The sequence below is a fragment of the Electrophorus electricus genome, chromosome 12 (assembly GCF_013358815.1).
Source record: "Electrophorus electricus isolate fEleEle1 chromosome 12, fEleEle1.pri, whole genome shotgun sequence".
Lineage (NCBI taxonomy): Eukaryota > Metazoa > Chordata > Actinopteri > Gymnotiformes > Gymnotidae > Electrophorus > Electrophorus electricus.
Window position 1 is genome coordinate 17,657,432 of NC_049546.1, and position 20,532 is coordinate 17,677,963.

Consider the following 20,532-nt stretch of genomic DNA (forward strand, 5'->3'; position numbering starts at 1 on the left):
ATAAGCCACTATGCCCCCTAGTGGTCAGGCTGCGAGCTATTGGACGATGAGGAAGGGACGCTAAAGGAGGAAGGCCGTACCTGACCCAGCTCCTCGTTCAGGTCCGAGGTGTTGACCAGCGCCCCCTCCTCGATCTCGGGGTCAAAGAAGTCCCGGTCCCAGGTGATGAAGAAGGAGCCAAGGAACTTCTGCATCTCCACAGTGACGTACATGGACACGGGGATGATGAAGTTGAAGAGGACCATGAAGGAGAGGAAGTCTGTGAACATCTTCACATACTATGAAGAGGAAAAAAAGAAAGCAAAAATGAGGAAACTAAGAAACAGAAGACGAGTTCATCTCCCTAAACCCAGCGATGAAGTGCCTGAGTGAACAAAGAAATGGAGGAGCTTCCCTCTCCTACAAGATTCCAGCCCTGATCATCTTCATAAGGTACAACGATCGCTCTCTCCTCTCAGAACATGCTGGTTCCACAGAGGTACTTTGATATGCCCTACTAACCAAGATGGTGCCCTTCTCTTTCTCGGTTTTCTGGTTGTACCAGGGCTCGTCCTGGCCATCTTGACTCTGCCAGACGTACTTCAGGGTCGTGCACACCACTGCTTTGCTGATCAGGATGCACAGGTACACCAGCAGGAAGGCATTGATGGACCTGCGGAGCGAGACACACAGGCCTATAAGAGCAGTCAGCGGGCGGGAGTTGGTGGTCTGCCTTCTGCCGCTACTTACTTCTCCACGGCGGAGCGCTTCTGAGACTTGCCCTGGTAGTTGAGGGCCATCTTGGTCTCCATGCCCGTGTACACAGCCACGCCTGCGAACGGAGACAGCGAGCAGCGAGTGAAAGCAGGGCAGCGGCACACCAGACTTCCCTCACTTAAGGCCGTAATTCAGGGGAAAACGAATTCCCTGGTTTTATCCCAAAGGGGAATGTGGCTAACAAGGAAACCTTGTTTGCGGCTTTGGTGCAAATCGAAAGAATCCAGCTACAGACATCAACCGTCTTGGCTGATCGAGAAGGCATGAGGTGAGGGAAACCTCCGTTTTTTGTGTTGCCATGGGAAGCTCGCACCTACCATAAATCTTCTTGGTGTTTTTCAGGGTTGCACCTTTCAGGAGCAGGTTCTCTGGGCCCAAAGATCTAAACAGAAGACACAAGCATGAGTTGTATTATTGCAGGCCACGTTAGGTGTTCTGGCTAGTACTGCCTCAGCGCTCATCTGGGGCCAATGGAAGAGTGATGAGAATGAGGGGCGGGGCTTGGACCAGATCAGCGGTCCAATGAGGAGCCTCACCTCACTGCTGGATCATGCTCAGGCTTGTAAATGTGCATTCGGCCCACGAACCTACACACACACACACACACACACACACACACACAGAGAGAGAGCATGGGCAATCAGTGCACTAGATGTGGCCATTTGCTCAATATCATTGAAATCAGAGGTGTAAACAGCTGGCAGGGAGCAGCAAGCCAGCCTGTGCTGCTGCATTTATGCGCATCCATTAGACCCTCTGACAGTATCTGTGTTCCAAAGATGTGGTGCATGCAAATAAGCCTCGTGGGAAATGCACCAATTACAGGCGAGACGCTGATTGGTGGCGACCTGGCAGTCTGGCTCCCTCATGCTGGCACTCTTCATGCTGCTGTGGGGGGGTGTTTGGACAGCACCTGTCGCTCATGAATGAAGGAGGCTTGGGAGTGAGCGGCCAACAGGAGGTGCAGGAGAGCACGCCCGTTCCTGCCCGCCACTGCTTGCACTCACCGCAGCTGTCGGGACGACGGGCTATAAACGCAGTGTTCTGCCGGAGCTGCAGCCAAGCTGTGGGGCTCCGACGCGTGCTTTGTCTGACAGCCTACTGGCTCACGTTTCTGATTTAGAACGTAAACTAACGTCCAAGAGGACAGGCCAGGTTCAGCTGAGGTTAACTCAAAACATTCAGCGCTCAAAGCGTCTGGCCCGAGCCTGTGTGTGTGTGTGTGTGTGTGTGTGTGTGTGTGTGTGTGTGTGTGTGTGTGTGCGCGCGTGAGAGAGATGAGTGCATACTTGTAGAGGTCAGGCTGAGGCTGCTCACACTCAATGGTGGCGCTGAGAGACTGTAGGTCCTTCTCCATGTCTGGTACTGTGTAGTGTGTCTAACACAGAGAGAGAGGAACATTGGGTAAAGATTCCAGGCCATGGTCAAAACTACAATACACCCACACCCACATAAATCTCCATGAGGGGCTGCAGGAAGATGGTGAGTGACTGGGTGGTTACAGGATGTGGGTCGACTATTTTAAGCAGTGGAACGATTTAGACAAGTGCAAACATTTGAGCCTCTTGGGCGGCGCGAGGCCCCCTCTGTAAGGGCCCCAGCGGGGCCACGCTCACTTTGTGGTTGGATTCGCCATCCAGGCTGGCCGTGGTGACGAAGCAGGTGTCATCGTCCCGGCTGGACTGGAGCAGGATGAGGTCACAGGGAAAGGTCTCGTCCTCCACTACCTCCACGATGTCGCCCACCTGCACGGCGAACAGCATCGTCAGCCAGCAAGCCGGCGGCCGAGGAGCGTGCCGCGGCTCCTCCGGCTTCCCGCGTCGCGGCTCGAGCTAAACTTTCTCCCCCGTGAAAATGATTAAAGACAACCTGAAAATCTAAAAACAGCAACCCAGCACACATGCGTGTGCCTTCCCCGTCTCTCAGTCGCTCTCCTTCCTCCGCCCGCACCCACCCACCAACCAACCACACCACCCACCTGCCCACCCGTGGGGGTGTGCTCCACGGCTGCGGTACCTTGATCTTCTCGCTGTCTTTACGCGCAGGCTGGCCGTCCTCGAGCACCCTCACTGGGTACTTGTTCACCTCGCTGTCGGCCTTGTGCCGCAACCAGTCCTCGTAACCCTGCAGGAGTAGGGAGAGAAAGGGGGGCACCCACAGAGGGGGGGAGGGGAGGAGAAACAGAGGCGTGCCGGCACCCACAGAGGGCGAGCGAGAGAGAAACAGAGAAAAAGACGAAGACATGATGAGCTGCGCGTTGGTGCATGCATGTGGCTGAAGCATGCAGGTCTACAGCAGCATCCTTCATTTGGACTCGATGTGGGTTGCCTAATTAAATCAGGACGGCGAGTCCAAATGCATAAACCCTGCAAAACGATAAGAGGGTACAAGCGCAGGAGCAAGTCAGGGCTGCATCACAGACCCGGTCCCAGGCAGCGAGCCCTGGCCTCAGGCAGCCGACTCTGCCCCCGCGGCCGTCATCGCGGCCTCTTTGTGGGGAGGATGTCAGCCCTCGGTGCGACTTTTTCCAACGTGAGCTCGCAGGGAAGGGAGGGAGGGAATCAAGGAGAAAAGCTGGATATGGGAATGTCACGTCTAGAGTCTCCGGGCTGTTCGACCGCGGCCCCCGCGGCAAGCCAACAGGGTGCGTCTCCATAAACCGCGCAGAACGCGGTGAGTGCGTCACATTACCGTGAGAGCTGGATGAAGGAGCGGGACTGTATTTTTAGCCTCTCCTTCGTGTTGTCTTGGTCTTTTACGTGTTGGAGGAGAGGCAAAAATCACTGGGAGTTGTTACAAAGGCTTCCTGGCATCGTGTCCACCAATTGGCGAGACACCTTGGAACCAGGATGCTGCTTTTCTCGACGTTATAAATAACGCATCAAAGCATGTGTCTATAAACTATTTGCATATTTCTCTCTTATCAGATCACTGACTAGTGTGTTTACACGCACTCAGTAATCCAATCGTTATCGGATTTCTGCAGTTAGCCGATTATTCAAGTTCTTAAAACGGCACACAAACGTATAAAAGAGGGGAAAAAAAAGCATACAAACAAAAACCCCGCACACGCCTAAGAAGGGCGGCTCTACGCTCATGAAACCGTAAAAATACAGAATGTTAAGTTTATGTCACGCATTGCTTCTGCCAGTTTTTTTGTAAGGCTGCAGGGTGAAAATCACATCACTGCCACAGACGTGTAGACTCAGTCCCCCCCATTATCTGATTACTGACGTGCGTATAGAAGCACTAATCATATTCCGGACAGAATGGAAACGGACTGGATAACTGCAAACATGCATGCACATGGTTTCTGGAGAGGAAGTGCCCTTTGAGGAAAACGGAGGAGCACGTGGTCACTAACCTGTTTGATGGCAGTCACTGTGATCACAAAAAACAAGGGCAAGCCACTGGTCACAGGGCTGGTCGGAGTGTCCACGATGACCTACAGGGGAATGTGTGATAAATTCATAACTGGCACTTTGAATGCAGTGCTTCATAAAAACTTAATGGTCGACAGATTTAGTTTTGCTGATATATCGGGCTAATTTTTGGCGCTTTTTTAGTTTTTTTTTTTTGTTGTTGACGACATCAGCCAACGAAGACACAGATGATGCCAATATCCCAAACACTCTTCCAGTTAGAGCAGCAGACCATTCATGTTAACACCATCCTAGTTTTCAGGCATTGGCTGTAGTAGGACTGCTACCAGCCTTGCATTTACTTGACAAAAATGGTAATAAACCTGAATTAGCTTTCTAGATTCCATACTTAATTTAGGCTACTTTTTTTTTTTGTGTGAGAATGGACTATGGACTACAATTTAAACATTGCATATTAAACAAAGAAGGTGATCGCAGCTCACTGAATTTGCTAACGTTAAGTAAATTATTCATGCTTTCAAAAAAAATATTAAACGAAGCTGTGACTGCATTCAGTCACAGCTTCTTTATTAACAAAGGAGCAAAAACAGACTTGGTCACTCATTAAAGATTAAAGCAGTCAAATGTTTGCTGAGTATGCCTCAACTTGGACTATGTTTCGTGAAGGCAACATTTCAGCGCTGTGGGACGCTAACGCGGCTAATGTACTGAACATCACGCAGATTAGATGTCGCTGTGTACACGCGTTTCGTTGCTGGCCGGAATATTTTTGCCGTTCTCGTAACATTCCGAATGGCTGCTCGGTCTAGCCCGACACCCGTGTTTAACAAACTCCACTTTAGCCGCTTACAGTCACACCTCCTCCATACATCCGCCTAAACCGAAAAGACGCAGGGAAGGAGGCTCGCGCCATGCAGCCAGCCCTACTAAATGCAACCTCGCGCTTCTTGGGTAGGTTCTCCCTCTGCTGCAAACTCGTCTTGGAAAAAAAAGTAAATATATTATACCTCGTTCCTTATTTCCTTAGTTTAATGTGCAAATTGGATGGTTAATCTGATCTGTACTTGTTGGATAATTGTTATACTGTATTGTACTTTTTTATTTGTTTGTAATGGGCTGTGTTGAAGCACCATTCAATATAGGCCTTATATTACTCATGGGCCACACAGCTCTCAAACTGACACAGGCCCTGTCCTTGAAACACCATATTGGTCGACCAAAACTCACACCTGATGCACAGCAGCGCTTCAGCAAAAACGGCAACACACACAATGTGCTTCTGACTCACTTAAAAGGTGAGTGAGTGTATGCGGGCTTTTCCCACAACTCTACTATGAGGTCAGCTGCAGACCGTGTAAGGCACAGAAGATAGATTGTGGCGGAGGATGTGTGTGAGAATCAGAACCACCATGGGGTGTGAACCTGAAGCAGTGTGAAAGGCACAAAAAAGGGCTTCAGACAAAACACGTACACACAGCCACACACAAAAAACAGAGCCAAAGACATGCAGAAGAGGTGTGGACTCCAAGTTCTAGAGTCTGTGCCAGAGAAGCAGAAGGGGACACCCCCACCCCCGTAGTGTCTAATCTGAATTTGCCAGTTATGTAATGGTTAATGAGTAGAATTCACTAGAATCCTACTCAACCCCCTCATACACATGCACTGCACTCTACCAACTCTCTCATACACACACATCTTGCTGCTTCTGAGAAGTCACAGGACCAGTTTTCAGATTTGCACAACACCTGTGCAGTGAGTGCTGCTCCAGGCCTGCCAAGGCACTGCTGCTAACAAGGGGGCTTTGGTAAACGTGCTCCGGCAAGCCACGACACGCAGGCATGCACACGTGCACATGCGCACACTCCACCAAGGGGTCTTCTGCTGACGTCAAACGCACATCGGCCCTAGAGGATGAGGAGGCTTTTTCCACTGTACAAAAGTATTTGGAGTCCCCCGCCTCCACCACACACACACACACACACACACACACAGGTAGACAGCTGGCTCCCCAGGCTCTGAGAGTCACAGTATGCCAGGTGTCTGCTGACAGCTCCTTAGTGGCAGAGCTGTCAAGCTCTCTCTTGCTGCCTCCGAAGGAGGAACGGAGGGAAAAGGTGCTTTTACGGCTAGCCGAGTGCACTGGCCGCTCAGACGCTCCCACTCCCCCGGCCCTGGAAAATGCCTGCTCCACACTTTTCAGGAAGGTGAGCAAAAGTTTTGGAGAAGAGGGGGGGTGGAGAACAACAACAAAACAAATGAACAGAAGAGAGGTGGGAACATAAAGTGAGAATGAAAGCCTAGCGGGGGCTGCAGATATCTCGGTGCTCGGGGTGCGGTGCGCCAGTTCGCCCCAGTCTGCTCCACCGTCCGGCACGTCGCTCTTCAACCGGATGAACTGATAAAGGCCCATCTGAAGGTGCCCAGCTGCTGTGGCCGGCTTGATTAAAGATATTAAGAGTGGTGGAGGAAACGTGCTGAGGACACGGACACACACACACACACACACACACACACACACACACACACACACACACACACACACACACACACACACACACACACACACACACACACACACACACACACCATTTACCTGGACAACCCAGCGATACACACTGGTGCTGATGCATCAAAAGAATAAACTAGCAGAAAACCCTGCTGGTTTGGTACAATGCAATTTCCAGTTAAATTGGATTTTTCATTTATTTAATCCAGAACAGGCAGTGACCCAATCCTAAAACCCGGGAAGCTCTTTGGCGCTGTACGGAAGGAAAAGAACGGGAGATTTCGACACTCCGTATCGCTGACTCGTGCACAAGCAGACGCGCTTTAAAACTCCGACCAGTGTAGGCATCAGCCTTTCTGCACTGCATTTTGTGAAGCCACCATGCCACGCCCACAGCAACAGGCACGTGGCACGAACTCCCGGCGATCAGGACGCACAGCGACGGAGCCGTCGCCGAACTCCACCTCCTCCACTGCCTGCTGATTTCTAGTTTGACGGCACGTTCCCACAGCGACCGCGCCAGCTCTCGGAATGAACGTGAGCCGGGGACGATCGCTTCTCAGCGCGAACTCACTCTGACCTCGGCCCAAAGCCACGCCATGACCACCTCGTGAACTTTTGATGCCTTGCCATACCAGTTCATGATCTTTCAGGCAAAATCACTCCTGATGTCTGCGTTGCCTGAAACAGACTTCCCCACAACACATGAACACGCAGACGAAGAAGCGAACAAGCTTTTACAAACGTATGGTTGGACTACACATATGCGAGTCACGTATAAAAATCCCACATGCCATCGGAATGCTGAAGCGAGCCACTTTGCGAGCACGGTATGCAGTGTGAGAGGGGCGAGCTGCTTTGCGGTGGGACCCAGCCTGCGTTCACACCCCTTTTGGGTCTATGAAGCTTTTGTCTTCAAAGGAATCCCCTTTGCTCTGGTGTGGATCTGTAATGCTGATTGAACAGAGAACTGCTGCGGTTTTCACTGCATTAAGCATTGTTCTGAGTGCCGGAACATGCTCTTCGATGAGACTGCAGCGTGTGGCTCCGAGGAGTGACTCGCTCACGTGGGGCCCACACAGGCCCCGCCCCTTCACCATCGGCCAACGTCCTGCGGGTTGCCAGATCACATCAGAGCCCATGTGACTGCACCGGCCAACAGGACAAATTCCTCAACGAACTCTGTCATGGTGCTAGACAGGTAAATGCTCCATTAACCTTTACACGTTTGAACGTATAAAGAGGTAAAAAGTGGTGCGGAGGGCAGGTCCAGAGCAGGAGAAGGAATGTTCACATTCTCTGTGGTTGCAGCGTGGGGGTGACCTTTAGCTCCTCAACAACCACAATCCACCTGGGTGCCTGACACGCCCTCTGTCCAAGCTGAGGTCAGAGTGTAGCCCTACTCACTTGCAGTCTTAAGACCATCAATTTCACACGCCTGTAATGATTTAGAACATGGTGCGAACATCTTCAAAATTCCACATGCTACATTCTCAAAAAAACAAAACAGAAAATACGAACTGAAAGCAACTCACAGATACATTAGTGCACAGCGTACTGAACAGAGAAACAACATGAAGGCTACTGTCCCTGAGCTGCCAAGATGACCACTGTCGTCACCCACTGACCCGTTACATAAAACATGGCACAAATCCGGTCCGTGTGCGGCCGCGTGCCCAGGGTGTGGCCAGCCTTTCTCCAGCTGACCGGTGGTTCTCTTGAACAGGTGCCCATTCACTGCGCCACTGCTGAGCACAGTCTCACACGCGTGCACACACACAGGCCACTCACGTTCATATATTACGTGTTGTGTGTTAGGTGCTTTAACTGTCTCTGCTCAATCCCTGCCTTGCTGGCTTCACTGGGGTGATTTCTGTTCTAGCTGAGCTGTCCTGTATCCACCAGAGGAGGTCATGTTCCCCCTCAGGGTCCTGATAACTCTTAAATTTTCTTCTTCGTGCTCTTAGGGAGCATTTCGTCATCACTGGCACCAGGACATCTGAAGAGTTTCTTTTTTACAATGGCTATTCCAAAAAAAGCGCTACATAAATCCATTTTAACTGATAGAAATCAATTTTGATTGGCTATGCCCACACACACACACACACACACACACACACACACACACACACACACGGGCGGGTTTTTGGAACATTCCGGCAGGATCTGTGTCAGAGTGTTCATGGTAAAGGTCTCCTCTCCTCCCTGCTCCAATCCCCCCCCCCCCCCCCACCCACTGCGCTATTCCCATCAGCTTCCAGCAAAGGCATGCGTGGCTATTTTTAGCAGAGCGGTTTTTTTTTTTTTTTTTTTTTTTTTTTTTTTTATCAGCTAGTGTCTATTTGCAGTTCTCCAGAACTACAGAGGACTCCCTGGATGCTGACGTCTGTGGTGGCGTGTTTCAGGGCTGTCCGTGGTGGGGGGGTGTGGGGATTTAAAAATGGGCAAACGGGGCAAAGAGCAGGGAGGAAAGGGGTGGAATGACAGATGCAGAGAGAAAGAGCCAGAGAGATAGAGAGAGGTTGACAGAGGGAAAGGAGAAAGGGAGGGATTGAGAGAGAGAGAGAGAGAGAGAGAGAGAGAGAGAGAGACGGAGGGTGAGGGATGATGACAACGAGTGAGGGGGGGGCAGGGAGGGTGAGCGAGGGGGAGTGAGGGAGGGTGAGTGAGACAGGCAGAATTGTGATCTCTATGGAAACATTTGCATGGAGCCCCATAAGGACTGTGATTCTATTTCTGGTGTCTGTGATGATTGTGGTACTTGAGTGACGTTCTGGGCACGTGCATGCGAGCGCGTGTGAGCGTGTTGTGTCTCGCTCATGCTGATATATTAGCCCACTATGTGGGGAGGTCTGGAGCGTGTCTCCCTAGAGGGACAAAGTTCTGGGAAACACGCACTAGCCACATGGAAGCAGCTGACAAACACCAGCATGCCATAGAAGAGTTTTTTTCTCCTTCTCACTCGCTCACCCAAATGCGCACACGCCACCACTGTCACGCAAGCACACAAGGTGAACATGCATGTTAAAGTCATGTACGGCAAAACAAACTTGCCTGCACAGCAAACATCTGTAAACACAGAGTGGCATTCCCACCGCCTGATTACAACAGCATGGGACACACGTTCAGTTGGTCAAATGCCTGTGTGTCCCAAAACCTGCATGTGTAGGGAGGCCAGCGGGCCGACCCAGGAGGCAGTGAGCTGCAGCATAAAAGACGCACGCACGCACCACAGAAAGCCTTACCTGCACCAGGAATATAATGAGGAAGTAGAAATTGGCGATTCTTCGGAACTGTTCGAACAGGTTCTTTGGCAGAAAGTTCCATATCGTGTACTGTGGAAGCAAAACAGGGATACAATTATTAGACTTCAACACCGTCCCGGGACCAACACAGCGCGAGGCCAAGTGCTTGCCCACGAGGCGCTTTTATTAATAGAACAAGGCGAGCGGCTCTTCGGCTCTGAGGGTGCGGCCCGGCGCGTGGGCCTCGGGAAGACCTCGGGCCAGACCAGCAGCCACGCGCAGGATTAGACCACCACAGCTCCCCCCCCCGCCCACAGGCGAGCTGGTGCAGCTGAGCTCGGAGCGGCGTGGAGAGCGGGGAGGGAGGCCCTCTGGCGAAGCAGCAGGCAGGCCATTGATTTGGATTAGGGACTTATCTCCTTAATTCGCCTAGCCCTGAAAGGAGAGCCTATTACCTTATCCAATGGACGACGGCTCCCTACTTCTCTCCCTCTCCCTGCGCCTTCTCTTTAAAGGCTAATACTCGGGATAAGGAAAAAAAAAATCCAGGCAAGGTCGCCAACAGCTGGCGCCGCCCCCAGCAGATGAAAGGGTGGAGCTTAAAATACAGTACTGCGTTGTAGGCGGGGCTAAGAGGAGGGCACACCGGAAGGTGGCAGACCCCCAGAGACGGGCCGATGCCGCCCTGGGAAGTGGTTCATGGAGCCTGCGCGGGAGCAGCGGTGTAGGGGGACAGGTCGAGGCTTTCCGCGGAAGAACGGCAGCCTGTCAGGCCGAAGGGGACGGGAAGACGGACGAAAAGGAAGGAGACGGTTTGCGGAAGCCGGACGCACAGGAAAGGGTGACCGCCACAGCGGACAGCTCAGGCATGTTTACATGGTCACGCCAGAGCAGGACGCATCAGACGACTCCGCGGCCGGATGACGATGCTCCAGAAATAATCAGCTTCTTCCTGTTTTTTTTCCTGTCTTTCCCCATCTCTCTCTTTCAGACACACACAGAGAGAGAGAGACCCCCAGTCTGACTGCCAGTGCAGGGGAATCTCTTCACCTGGAGAAACAGGTGCTGCTTCAGGAGGCCTGCTGTGGAAGGCGTGCCAGACATGCACCCTGCTCACTCGGCCTCGCGCGCCCCCGCATGGCCCACACTCAACACCGCTTTATTTTAAAACAAAATTTTATTTTAAAAAGGAGCCAACCCGAGCTATTAGTTATTTCAAAGCCTATAACCAAAGTCCTGTTTGCTGTGGACTGCCCTTATCTTTGCTCTGCACCAACACAGCTGCGGTTCGATCACGAACGAGGCCAGTGTGGGGACTTGCCTTGGAAGACACTATCCTGTTGTCACAGAACTTGGGAGGGATGAATGTCTCGGTGGCAGGACAAGGCCGGTTCCCTACGTAGATGGTCCTGCTGTCCACTCTCTTCTCATCGCCGCCAAACTGCCAGAGGAAGAGAAAGAGAGAGAGAGAGAGGGGGAAGAAATCAATTAAAGTACACTCTATTTAAGCATGCGGGGGTGGCCGGGCGTTTAGACCCGTCAGGTCTGCCTCGTGTCAAGCTCAGGCACTTAAGCAAATGGAAGACCGATTTAGCAGCAAAAGCACCTCACGCACCATGTAAGGGCTGGAGGTAGGAGCAGACACCCCGGCAAGAAAAATACACAAGAAGGCGCTAGGAACAAAGCCAGGGGAACATGTGAACTCGAGTCCAACACGGAACGCGTAGCCGAGTAAACAGCAGCGATGCCGTGTGAAGCAGCTCTTCTGTGGCGCTTGGCTGTTTTCGAAGCATAAAAGGACAGATCCATGCTGGTCAAGAAAGAAAAAAAAGAAAAAGAAAGAAGACTTCCTGCACAAAAGATTGGGGCTTTTTGGGACAACTGTTCTGAACAGGCACAAGTATCCCACGAAGCCTTGTGGAACATTTTGTAGCATATTTCCTGCTTCTTAACATACTGAAGTGTGTCAAAGGTCGGCCAGGAAGATCTCGCGTGCCATAAGTGCTGCGTCAGCACAACCTATTCAAGCACTGGGATGGTCAGATGTTTTTTTTTTAAAACCTTAAGAGAAGCATAAAGAGAAAACTTAGGGCTCCTCCCATCTAGAAGAAACGCTCTCCTGTTTCTTCGCATCAGTGTGTCAGTGTTTGCGCACACACCGTCAGGGTCACTGGACAAAGCAGTCCACTGCAGACTCTGCAGGTTTCAGAAAACTCTAGTAACTAACAGGAGTATTGAGAGAGAGAGAGAGAGAGAGAGAGGGAAAGAAACCATGGCTCACAGATAATGCCGGAAGAGCAGGAAGCTAAATCCTAGCAAGATCTTTCTTCCTCTCAAGCTAAGGCAGTGGACTGGCTGGATGATGGTTTGTTGTGAGTACGGGACACTGTGCACCCCCCCCCCCCCCCATCCACATTCCTCACCCTCACTTACACACACACACACCACGGTTTCACTGAAGACAACAACCAGCAAGCATAATCAGACAGACCAGAGGTGGGTGGTGACGGCAGGCATGCTCCAACAGGTCCATGCTCCCGTCTGCCGGTGTAACCTCGTCGACCCCATCAAGACACATGCACGATTATGAAAACCGTTTCCCTGTTCCTCCTCGAGACACACTAGTGCGTGCTGTGGCATCGTGCCGGCGTTTTGGAAAAGGGTCCGGGATTCCGGGTGGCCCGGCCCAGCGTGGCTCGCTGCAGGCCACAGCTGCTGAGGGAGTGCTCCGGGCACCAGGACGAGGCCTAGGTCTGACGGGGGGGTGGGGGGTTGGTCTGGGCCGAGCACAAGAGCCAGTGTGGGATGCCGTATCCCTCTGCAGTGGCAGGAAGCGGGACGTGCGTTCAAGAAGAGTGCACGACAGACTCTGGGACAAGAGCAAAAGCTGGAGGCACGCCGGCTTGTGCCCGCATCTCACCGTGCAACTCCAGGGGTTTTCACGAGCAGCAGCGCCCGCCGGCCGCCCGCGGCCAAACTCACTCCAATTTCTCATTTTCAAGTATTTTCATTTATTGACCCATGCAGTATTTATTTTACTTATATTTAGGATTTCGACTTTCTGCTTCCCCCGACCATTACTCACGGTGACAAGAACGTTCTTCCGTTGTGCAGCCCTAGCTGCTGAGCACGGTGCAGTCCCCCGGGAGCATCGGGGTTATGGGAGTTTTGAGACTGGGCCAGCCCTACAGTAGGTACAACAACCAAACACACTTTGGAAAAACGGGCCAGCGCTTTCAACGCTCCAACCCTCACGATGACAAATGGGAAAGAGGAAAGAGGAAAAAAAAAAACAAAAAAAAAAAAACAGGGAAGGGTAGCAAAGCTGTGGGTTCAGCCCGGACGCATCAGACTTACCGGGCTAACGGGCACCTATTTGAAGCCTGATAACTCTGCTGTTCTGACAGCTGGAGGCGGGGAGGTGCCGTGGTGGTGCCATTTACAGCACGGTTTCGAAGCCAGAACTTTCTGGTCGGTCGATCTCGGGGCATTGTGCTGAGAGCTGGAGGGCTCATGAACTGCGCCTCGCTGCTGAACTCCCTCCACAGAATTAGACCCCCCCCCCCCCGGCTCTAGTGAGACCGCCGTTGTAACGCAAGTTGCACGGCTCTGCTCGCTGAACGGGTGGGGAGGCTTCGGAATCAATCAAAACTCGCGGCAACTGCTCCAGAAGCGCCGTTTACGAAGACTCCCCTGAGGAGCCCAAGATAGTTAAAGAGAAAATAAATCAAGAAAGTGCATATCACGCAAAAGGTGGCGAGGGTGGGAGAGGCGACCGATAAGAATAGCAGCACTGAATGGACATTGATTTCTAAAGGGATTTCGTTGTTAAATATAATGAGGGTCAGGAAGGGGCCTGATTCAGTTTTGTGCCGCTACATGACTGCAATGCTCATTTTCTCCAAAGTGCGTGTTAGGAGGCCCAACAATGGCGCTCACATAAGGCAAAAGGGGTACAGACGGCATTACATTCACCACATTGTCAAAGGTCATAGAGCACTGCTCGCCCCCAAAACGTGCGCACGCGTTGCCTGCTGGACGGGAACGCATTACCGTCGGCGGGACAGCGGGATCGGTTTGGCAAACACGGTTTGCTCGGTGGAGACGAGACCCTGCTGCTCAGCGTTAGGGAAAGTACGGCATCGGGGGCTTGAGTAAATCCTGGCGTTACGATGTTAGCCCAGGCTCTAAAGAAATGATGTCCCCATAACCAATAGATAGATATCTGAGGAATGGAAAAAAGATGGCCATGAGCCCAGAGTGGGCAGGAGGGGGTATTTAGCAGCGATGCAGACCAGCTTGCAAGCGCAGCGACAGGGTTGGACGCAGGCCCGCGTCCGGCATAGCCTGTGCTGCGCCGCAGGGGGTCTGCAGTGGTAGGGATTGGGGGGGGGGGGGGGCTATCCTCTGGATGGCCTTCCCTGCTTACAAGTTTCAGTGAGTTTGCCAGTGTTACACCCCCCCCCCTTTCCTTGGAAATGATAATGGACAAGTTCTTTAATTGCACAACTGATCCAGCCACGATGTGGTTTGGAAGGCAGCCAGCGGCTGGGAGGAAGCGAAGCCAGAGTTGACGAGGCAGCGCAACCGAGGGGGGAAAACTAAATAGATAAATAATAAATAGCACATTTCTAAGATTTGCTGGAACAGAACGCTTAGTGTTACAAATCAGGATAAGCTTATTCATATATATTGCACATTTTCTGTTTCCTGAGCTCAGAGGTGGATATTTTTGCTCCGTTATGCTCAGTCAGCCCAATCTACTGCTGAGGAAGCTGCGTATTGTCGAGCTGGTAGTGTGCCCTCGTATCCCAGATACGGCTTTAAGGACCCTACGTAATCCAGCGACGGCTGTGCTGCTGCGCTCTCACCGCACACCCAGCTAATCTCAGTGCAACACTCTGAACGCTACCGATGACAGAACAGACCCGATGTAATCCATCTGGCCGCGATATCAGTGCTTGCGTTTTTCCACTTGTATTATGAGGTGCAGACTGCCCGTTAGGCCAACGTTTAATAAAAGAAAAAATGTAGGCCAATTAACATGCTCTCTGACGCTGTAGGCACCAGCCAGTTTAACAGTTAGACCTGGCATTACATGTAGCCTGCTACCTGCATTAGACGTTATCCCTGTTGCCTCGTGTCCTGGGCTTCTGTGCTGAGTTTCATATTGTGCACAATATGAAACTCAGCACAGAACAAGAGTAGCATTTATTAATAGATGCCCAAATATTACAAACAAAAAGTAGTTGCTCAATTAAATTATAATACATTTTAAACAAAAATTTGGGTCAATTATTCAACCCCTAGGTTTAATATTTTGTGGAATAACCCTTGTTTGCAATTACAGCTATTAATCGGTTTTTATAAAGACCTGATCAGGCCGGCACAGGTCTCTGGAGTAATCTTGGCCCGCTCCTCCATACAGATCTTCTCCAAGTTGTCTAGGTTCTTTGGGCATCTCTTGTGGACTTTGATCTTGAGCTCCTTCCACAAGTTTTCAATTGGGTTAAGGTCAGGAGACTGACTAGGCCACTGTAACACCTTGATCTTTTCCCTCTTAAACCAGGCCTTGGTTTTCTTGGCCATGTGCTTGGGGTCGTTGTCCTGTCGGAAGATGAAATGACGACCCATCTTAAGATCCATGATGGAGGAGTGGAGGTTTTTGGCCAGAATCTCCAGGTAGGCTGTGCTATCCATCTTCCTGTGAACGCGGACCAGATGGCCGGGCTCCTTGGCTGAGAAGCAGCCCCACAGCATGATGTTGCCACCACCATGCTTGACTGTAGGGAAGGTATTCTTGGGGTCGTTTGCAGTGCCATCCTCTGGCCAAACGCCCCGGGTGTGGTCAGCACCAAAGACCTCGATCTTGGTCTCATCAGACCAGAGAACCTTGAACCAGTCTGCCTCAGAGTCCACCAAGTGATCATGAGCAAACTTTAGACAGGCCTCGACATGACGCTTTGAAAGCTAAAAGGTACCTTACGGGCTCGCCTGGAATGGGGACCATTGTGGTGGACTATGTTACTTATGGTATTTATTGAAACCAATGTCCCTACAGCCATGAGATCTTCCCGGAGCTCCCGCCTTGTTGTCCTTGGGTCAGCCTTGACCCTTCAGACAAGCCTGGCCTCAGCATGGGAGGAAACTTTGAAAGGCTGTCCAGGCTGTGGAAGGTTAGCAGTGGCTCCATAAGCCTTCCACTTCCGGATGATGCTCTCAACGGTGGAGGCAGGTAGGCCCAACTCCTTGGAAAGGGTTTTGCACCCCTTGCCAGCCTTGTGACCCTCCACAATTTTGTCTCTGATGGCCTTGGAATGCTCCTTAGTCTTGCCCACGCTGACCATGTATGAGTGCTGTTCACTTGTTTGGGGAGGGGCTTTTATAGTCAGAAAAGGCAGGAAAAAACAGAAAATTAATCCAAGCGTGTGAAGCTCATTGTTCTTAATATCTCAGTTACTTCTTAACACTTGAGGGAACCAAACAATGCTGGTGGTTTGAGGGGTTGAAGAATAATTGACCTTCTGATAAACTTTGCTAAATTAAAAAAAAAAAAAAAACAGAGAAATAACATTATTTTTTGCTGCATTTCACATGTCCAGGTCCAGCATCTACAGTCCAAATTTCACAATGCTAAGTTAACTCCAAATGTGTAAACCTGCAAAATCTGCAGGGGGTTGAATACTACTTGGAGGCACTGTATATAAAACAAAACCCACAGTCAAAACCACACATGTGAAAAGGCACGTCAGTACGAGTCGAACAAGCCCGGAGTTTGGCATGCCTGTCCTGGGGGGGGGGGGGGTTGGGTTGCAGGGGTTGACAAATTGCCTGATGGTTTTCAGTTGTTTATACTACTCACATGCTCAGAGCAATACATCACAGGAATCCTAAATGGCACCGTCCAATGAGAAGGACGCAGCACATTGGTGCAGTGTTCATTGCCTGCACGGCAAACCAAGGAACAGTACGCTACCAGACGGTTCGCTCCAAGAACATTTCCCTTACATGCTCCGTGACACCAATTACTCCCACATCTGGAATTCATCACTGTCTCGGGTCCAGCCAGGCCTCTCTCTACAGAAAGACTTAAAATACCCACAGGAGGAGCTCAGGATCCAAGTTGGTCCCTTAGAACAGTACCGGGCCCTGGCCCGTGACCTGCCTTAGTCACACCAGTACAAAAGACCCATGGACCTTAAATCCGTGACTGCTTCCTAAACAGGTTAACGTTGGCCTTGTTAGAATGCAAAGTGCATGCCCAAAAGAATAACTGGCGATTTTCCAATACCTACACAGACAATCTGAATTTCTGCTTTTTTTAAGTGTTAAAGAGTGGTGCTAAACTTCACCAATCCCAAAGCTCATCTGGGACTTCCACATAGCTTTTATTAAGACTACACATTCCTGTTAAAAAGAACATTTCCCAAGTTTTCTGATTAAGATTTAAGTTTGGTGGTGTGTGCAAACATTAATATTTTACACTATAATCCTTGGTGTTTCAACCATATCAGAACAAAAATAAAACATTGAATAAAAAAAGGAAATACAAGCAAAGGAAAGAGAACCAAACAAAATTGAAAAGCAAGACAAATGTGCTCATTACATTATTTTCTATAATAGAGTCCAGGTTTTAATCCTGTTCTCTGGGGCCAAGACTGAACAGCCAATTACCTCCAGTTCCATAAAGCCAAGGTCTCCATAAACCTAATTAATCCTATATCTAGATTAAATGTCACCCACTTCTAAACAGTCTTATCAGCTGAACAGTTTTGGGAACGCACGTACGTAGGCCTGCGTGCTCTGAAATGCGTACACACGCACGTACACGTGAGGTTGCGTAAACCCTAGAGAAGAAAGCCTGTAGGACGTCGCACGTGAAGTAATGCTTAAGAAATCTGGCACAGGGGCACAGCGCCTGAGCGCTCGGGTTCAAAACTGGCCCATCTGCATGCTACACAAACTTGCTACATGCACGGGCCTGTGATGGGTTGTGAAGGTGTCATCCTCTCCAGGTCACACGGAATATGTAGGAAGGACGACCCTGCGCGTCTGCAACGATTAACCTGCACCACAACCTGACCGTGCCACCGTCTCCTGCCATCTCCTTTCTACTGGAGGAATTCTGAAGTTCCAGCATTTGGCTGAAGATCCGAGCAACGATGGGTCCTCTAATCGTGACAAAGATTCCCACCCTTTTTCACCAGTAGCCTTGATTGCTTGAATTATTTGTTTCTGAAAAATCCAGATAAATGTAAAGGGTTCAGTAACTTTTTGCTCATACCAGGAGTTCCAGATTTGGAATCTCTGGTCTCAAAAAAAAAAAACCCAAAAAAAACGTATAGGAGTTAAACCGCTAAAACATTATATTCAGCAGAGTTTGAAATGATCTTGTACCATTTTCTATCAAATGCTTAGTTTTCGAGTTATAGATGGTGCCAGAAAAGTGTCTCCCACAAGTTAACAGGGAATTATTCAAGGGCATCAGTTTTGGGTTGTTGTTTTTTTTTTGCATTGTCTGCAACTCTAAAACCAGGCATGTCCCCCCCCCCCCCCCCCAAAAAAAAGTAAACAAATGTGAATTACTCTGAAAGTTGAACACGACGAGGTGCTCCGCAAGGCTTGGTTCTGCAGGGTGCTGGTGCCGCACGCGCTGCCCGACCAGGCTTGGTTAACAATTCAAATGAAGGGCAAAACACGGACTCAGCTCGTGCCGGAACAGCCTGCACGCGGCGATTGATGGCGCGAGGGCCGGTGAGCCGAGGGGAAACGGATTGCTGTATCTGACTTATGAACGTTTTAAATGACTCTGCAAACGCTCCCCTGCGGCTGCGAACAGGACGCGATCGCCGAGGGGTGGAAACGCGCTCGAAGCGAGCGCGTTTGCGGTCTTCCATCTTTGGCGCGAGGGCTGATTTACCGGCCGAACTTTTCATTACTCTATAATTGCTAAATGGACGATTGATCGGACTCCGCGCAGCGCTTTGATTTCCCTTCACGAACACGTCGTTCGATTCGTTATGTGCAAGATTTATGCAAAATACTACCCTGCCAAGATTTCATGCGCTCAGGGCATTTCCAATAACAGATGCAGCCTAGACAGCCAATGAGACGCTTTCGCCAGTGGTGACACTGCAAGACGGCTAATATTAATTTCAAAAACAAAGTAATAGTGAAATCACGCTGAACTAATGCTCCATTTCAAAATACTTATTCATGTCCTTATGGTGTCACTAAAGAGGATAGTCAGTAACGGCTAATGGAGCCAAAAAAACAGGATGAACTCTGAACAGGTGGATACGCACTGATGCACAAATAAACAGACTGTTCTCACACTCTAGCTGTAGTTCCTTTTCGGATTTGTACACGTCTGTCTGAATGTGAAAACTCGAATTTCTAAGGTCAAGTGCTGCATGGGGAATTTCCAACCATCTCAGGAGAGGCGGCTTTGCATTGCAAATGAGAGGAGGTGGTGAGAGGTCATGCCCGGTCACCGTAGGTAACCCAGCTCTCAGCTTCCAACTCTGACTTCCATGCAAAGACCGCCCACGCCTGGAGATCAGAGAGCCTACACCACACACACACACACACACACACACACACACACACACACACACACACACACACACACACACACACACACACACACACACACACACACACACACACACCAAGCTCCTGCTTAGTACCTTAACCAGTGTGCGTGCACACACACACCACTCACCACAGAAAAACCAGTCCCAAACAAAACCTTCCAACAACTTTCGGAGGTGTCCGATCACCTCACTCCACAAACACACACAATGTCAGGCCGCCACTCAAACATTGAAGGTTAAGAGGTCTGAGGTTCCAGCAGGCTCAGGCCAAGAGACAGATCTGAGAAAGGCACTGGCAAGCTCCTGAAGGCGTTTGGGAAAACCCGTACACACGCACACGTCCACCCCCACACGCGGCCGCCGGCCCTCCTGAGGGTTCATCTTTTCCAGGCCTGACAGGCAGTGCTGCAGACAGTAATCCCTAAACGCAGGCCTGCGTGCTCTGCACACTCATTCGCTTACTCAGGGCATGCAAATGAGGTTCGGCACAGCAGCCAGGCTCCAGCCGTGGGGAGGCACCGGTTGCCAGAGTAACGGCACTTGTGCTACACCAAAAAGGGTACCTTGTAATCAAGAGCTCTGCGAGAAGGGGGGGGGGGGTGTCAACGAAAGCTTAAAAATAACCCACGAAGTCTGTAGGCCTGGCGTGGGACGAGGGAGGTAGTCTGTGCCTGCCCCGGCGTGGCGCCCTGGAGCTCGTGACCCAATGCTACCTGAGGCACACACAAATCAGGGCAAAGGGAAGCGGGCTCAAAGGGCATGCTACAACATGCCTGCACGCTCCTGCCAGGGTCACCGTGGTCACCCGAGCTCAGCGGCCGCGAGAGGGAGCGGCTCACGGTGTGTGGATCCATACGGGATGGATAATATCTAAATGGAGACTGGCAGAAGTGTGCAAGGGTGCATTTATACCCACCCAGCACATGCATGCGCTAGCAATTTACCCCCCACCCCGAATGAGCGCCCCTGCCCTAGCTATAATTAGCACGGCTCGGACCTGTTGACCTTTTTTTGTTCTCTTGAATGATCTGAGCATAAGACAAAGC

At 50.8% G+C, this 20,532-nt stretch overlaps 1 protein-coding gene across 10 annotated transcripts in view; it reads right to left on the reverse strand.

Annotated features, from left to right (window-relative positions):
* The window catches only part of atp11c (ATPase phospholipid transporting 11C), a 39,503-nt gene that overhangs the window by 11,413 nt on the left and 7,558 nt on the right, over nt 1-20,532 (reverse strand). For all 10 annotated transcript variants that reach the window (XR_004776724.1, XM_035532130.1, XM_035532131.1 and 7 more), the window contains exons 2-12: nt 11,212-11,331; nt 9,891-9,980; nt 4,121-4,201; nt 2,773-2,880; nt 2,373-2,501; nt 2,046-2,134; nt 1,293-1,343; nt 1,074-1,138; nt 730-811; nt 502-652; nt 81-278 (exon numbers count right to left, since the gene is read on the reverse strand). Coding sequence is in view for 9 of the 10 variants with exons in the window: in XM_035532130.1 (XP_035388023.1) it covers nt 81-278; nt 502-652; nt 730-811; nt 1,074-1,138; nt 1,293-1,343; nt 2,046-2,134; nt 2,373-2,501; nt 2,773-2,880; nt 4,121-4,201; nt 9,891-9,980; nt 11,212-11,331 (1,164 nt within the window). In the remaining variant the exon portion in view is untranslated. The remainder of the gene's footprint in view (nt 1-80; nt 279-501; nt 653-729; nt 812-1,073; nt 1,139-1,292; nt 1,344-2,045; nt 2,135-2,372; nt 2,502-2,772; nt 2,881-4,120; nt 4,202-9,890; nt 9,981-11,211; nt 11,332-20,532) is intronic.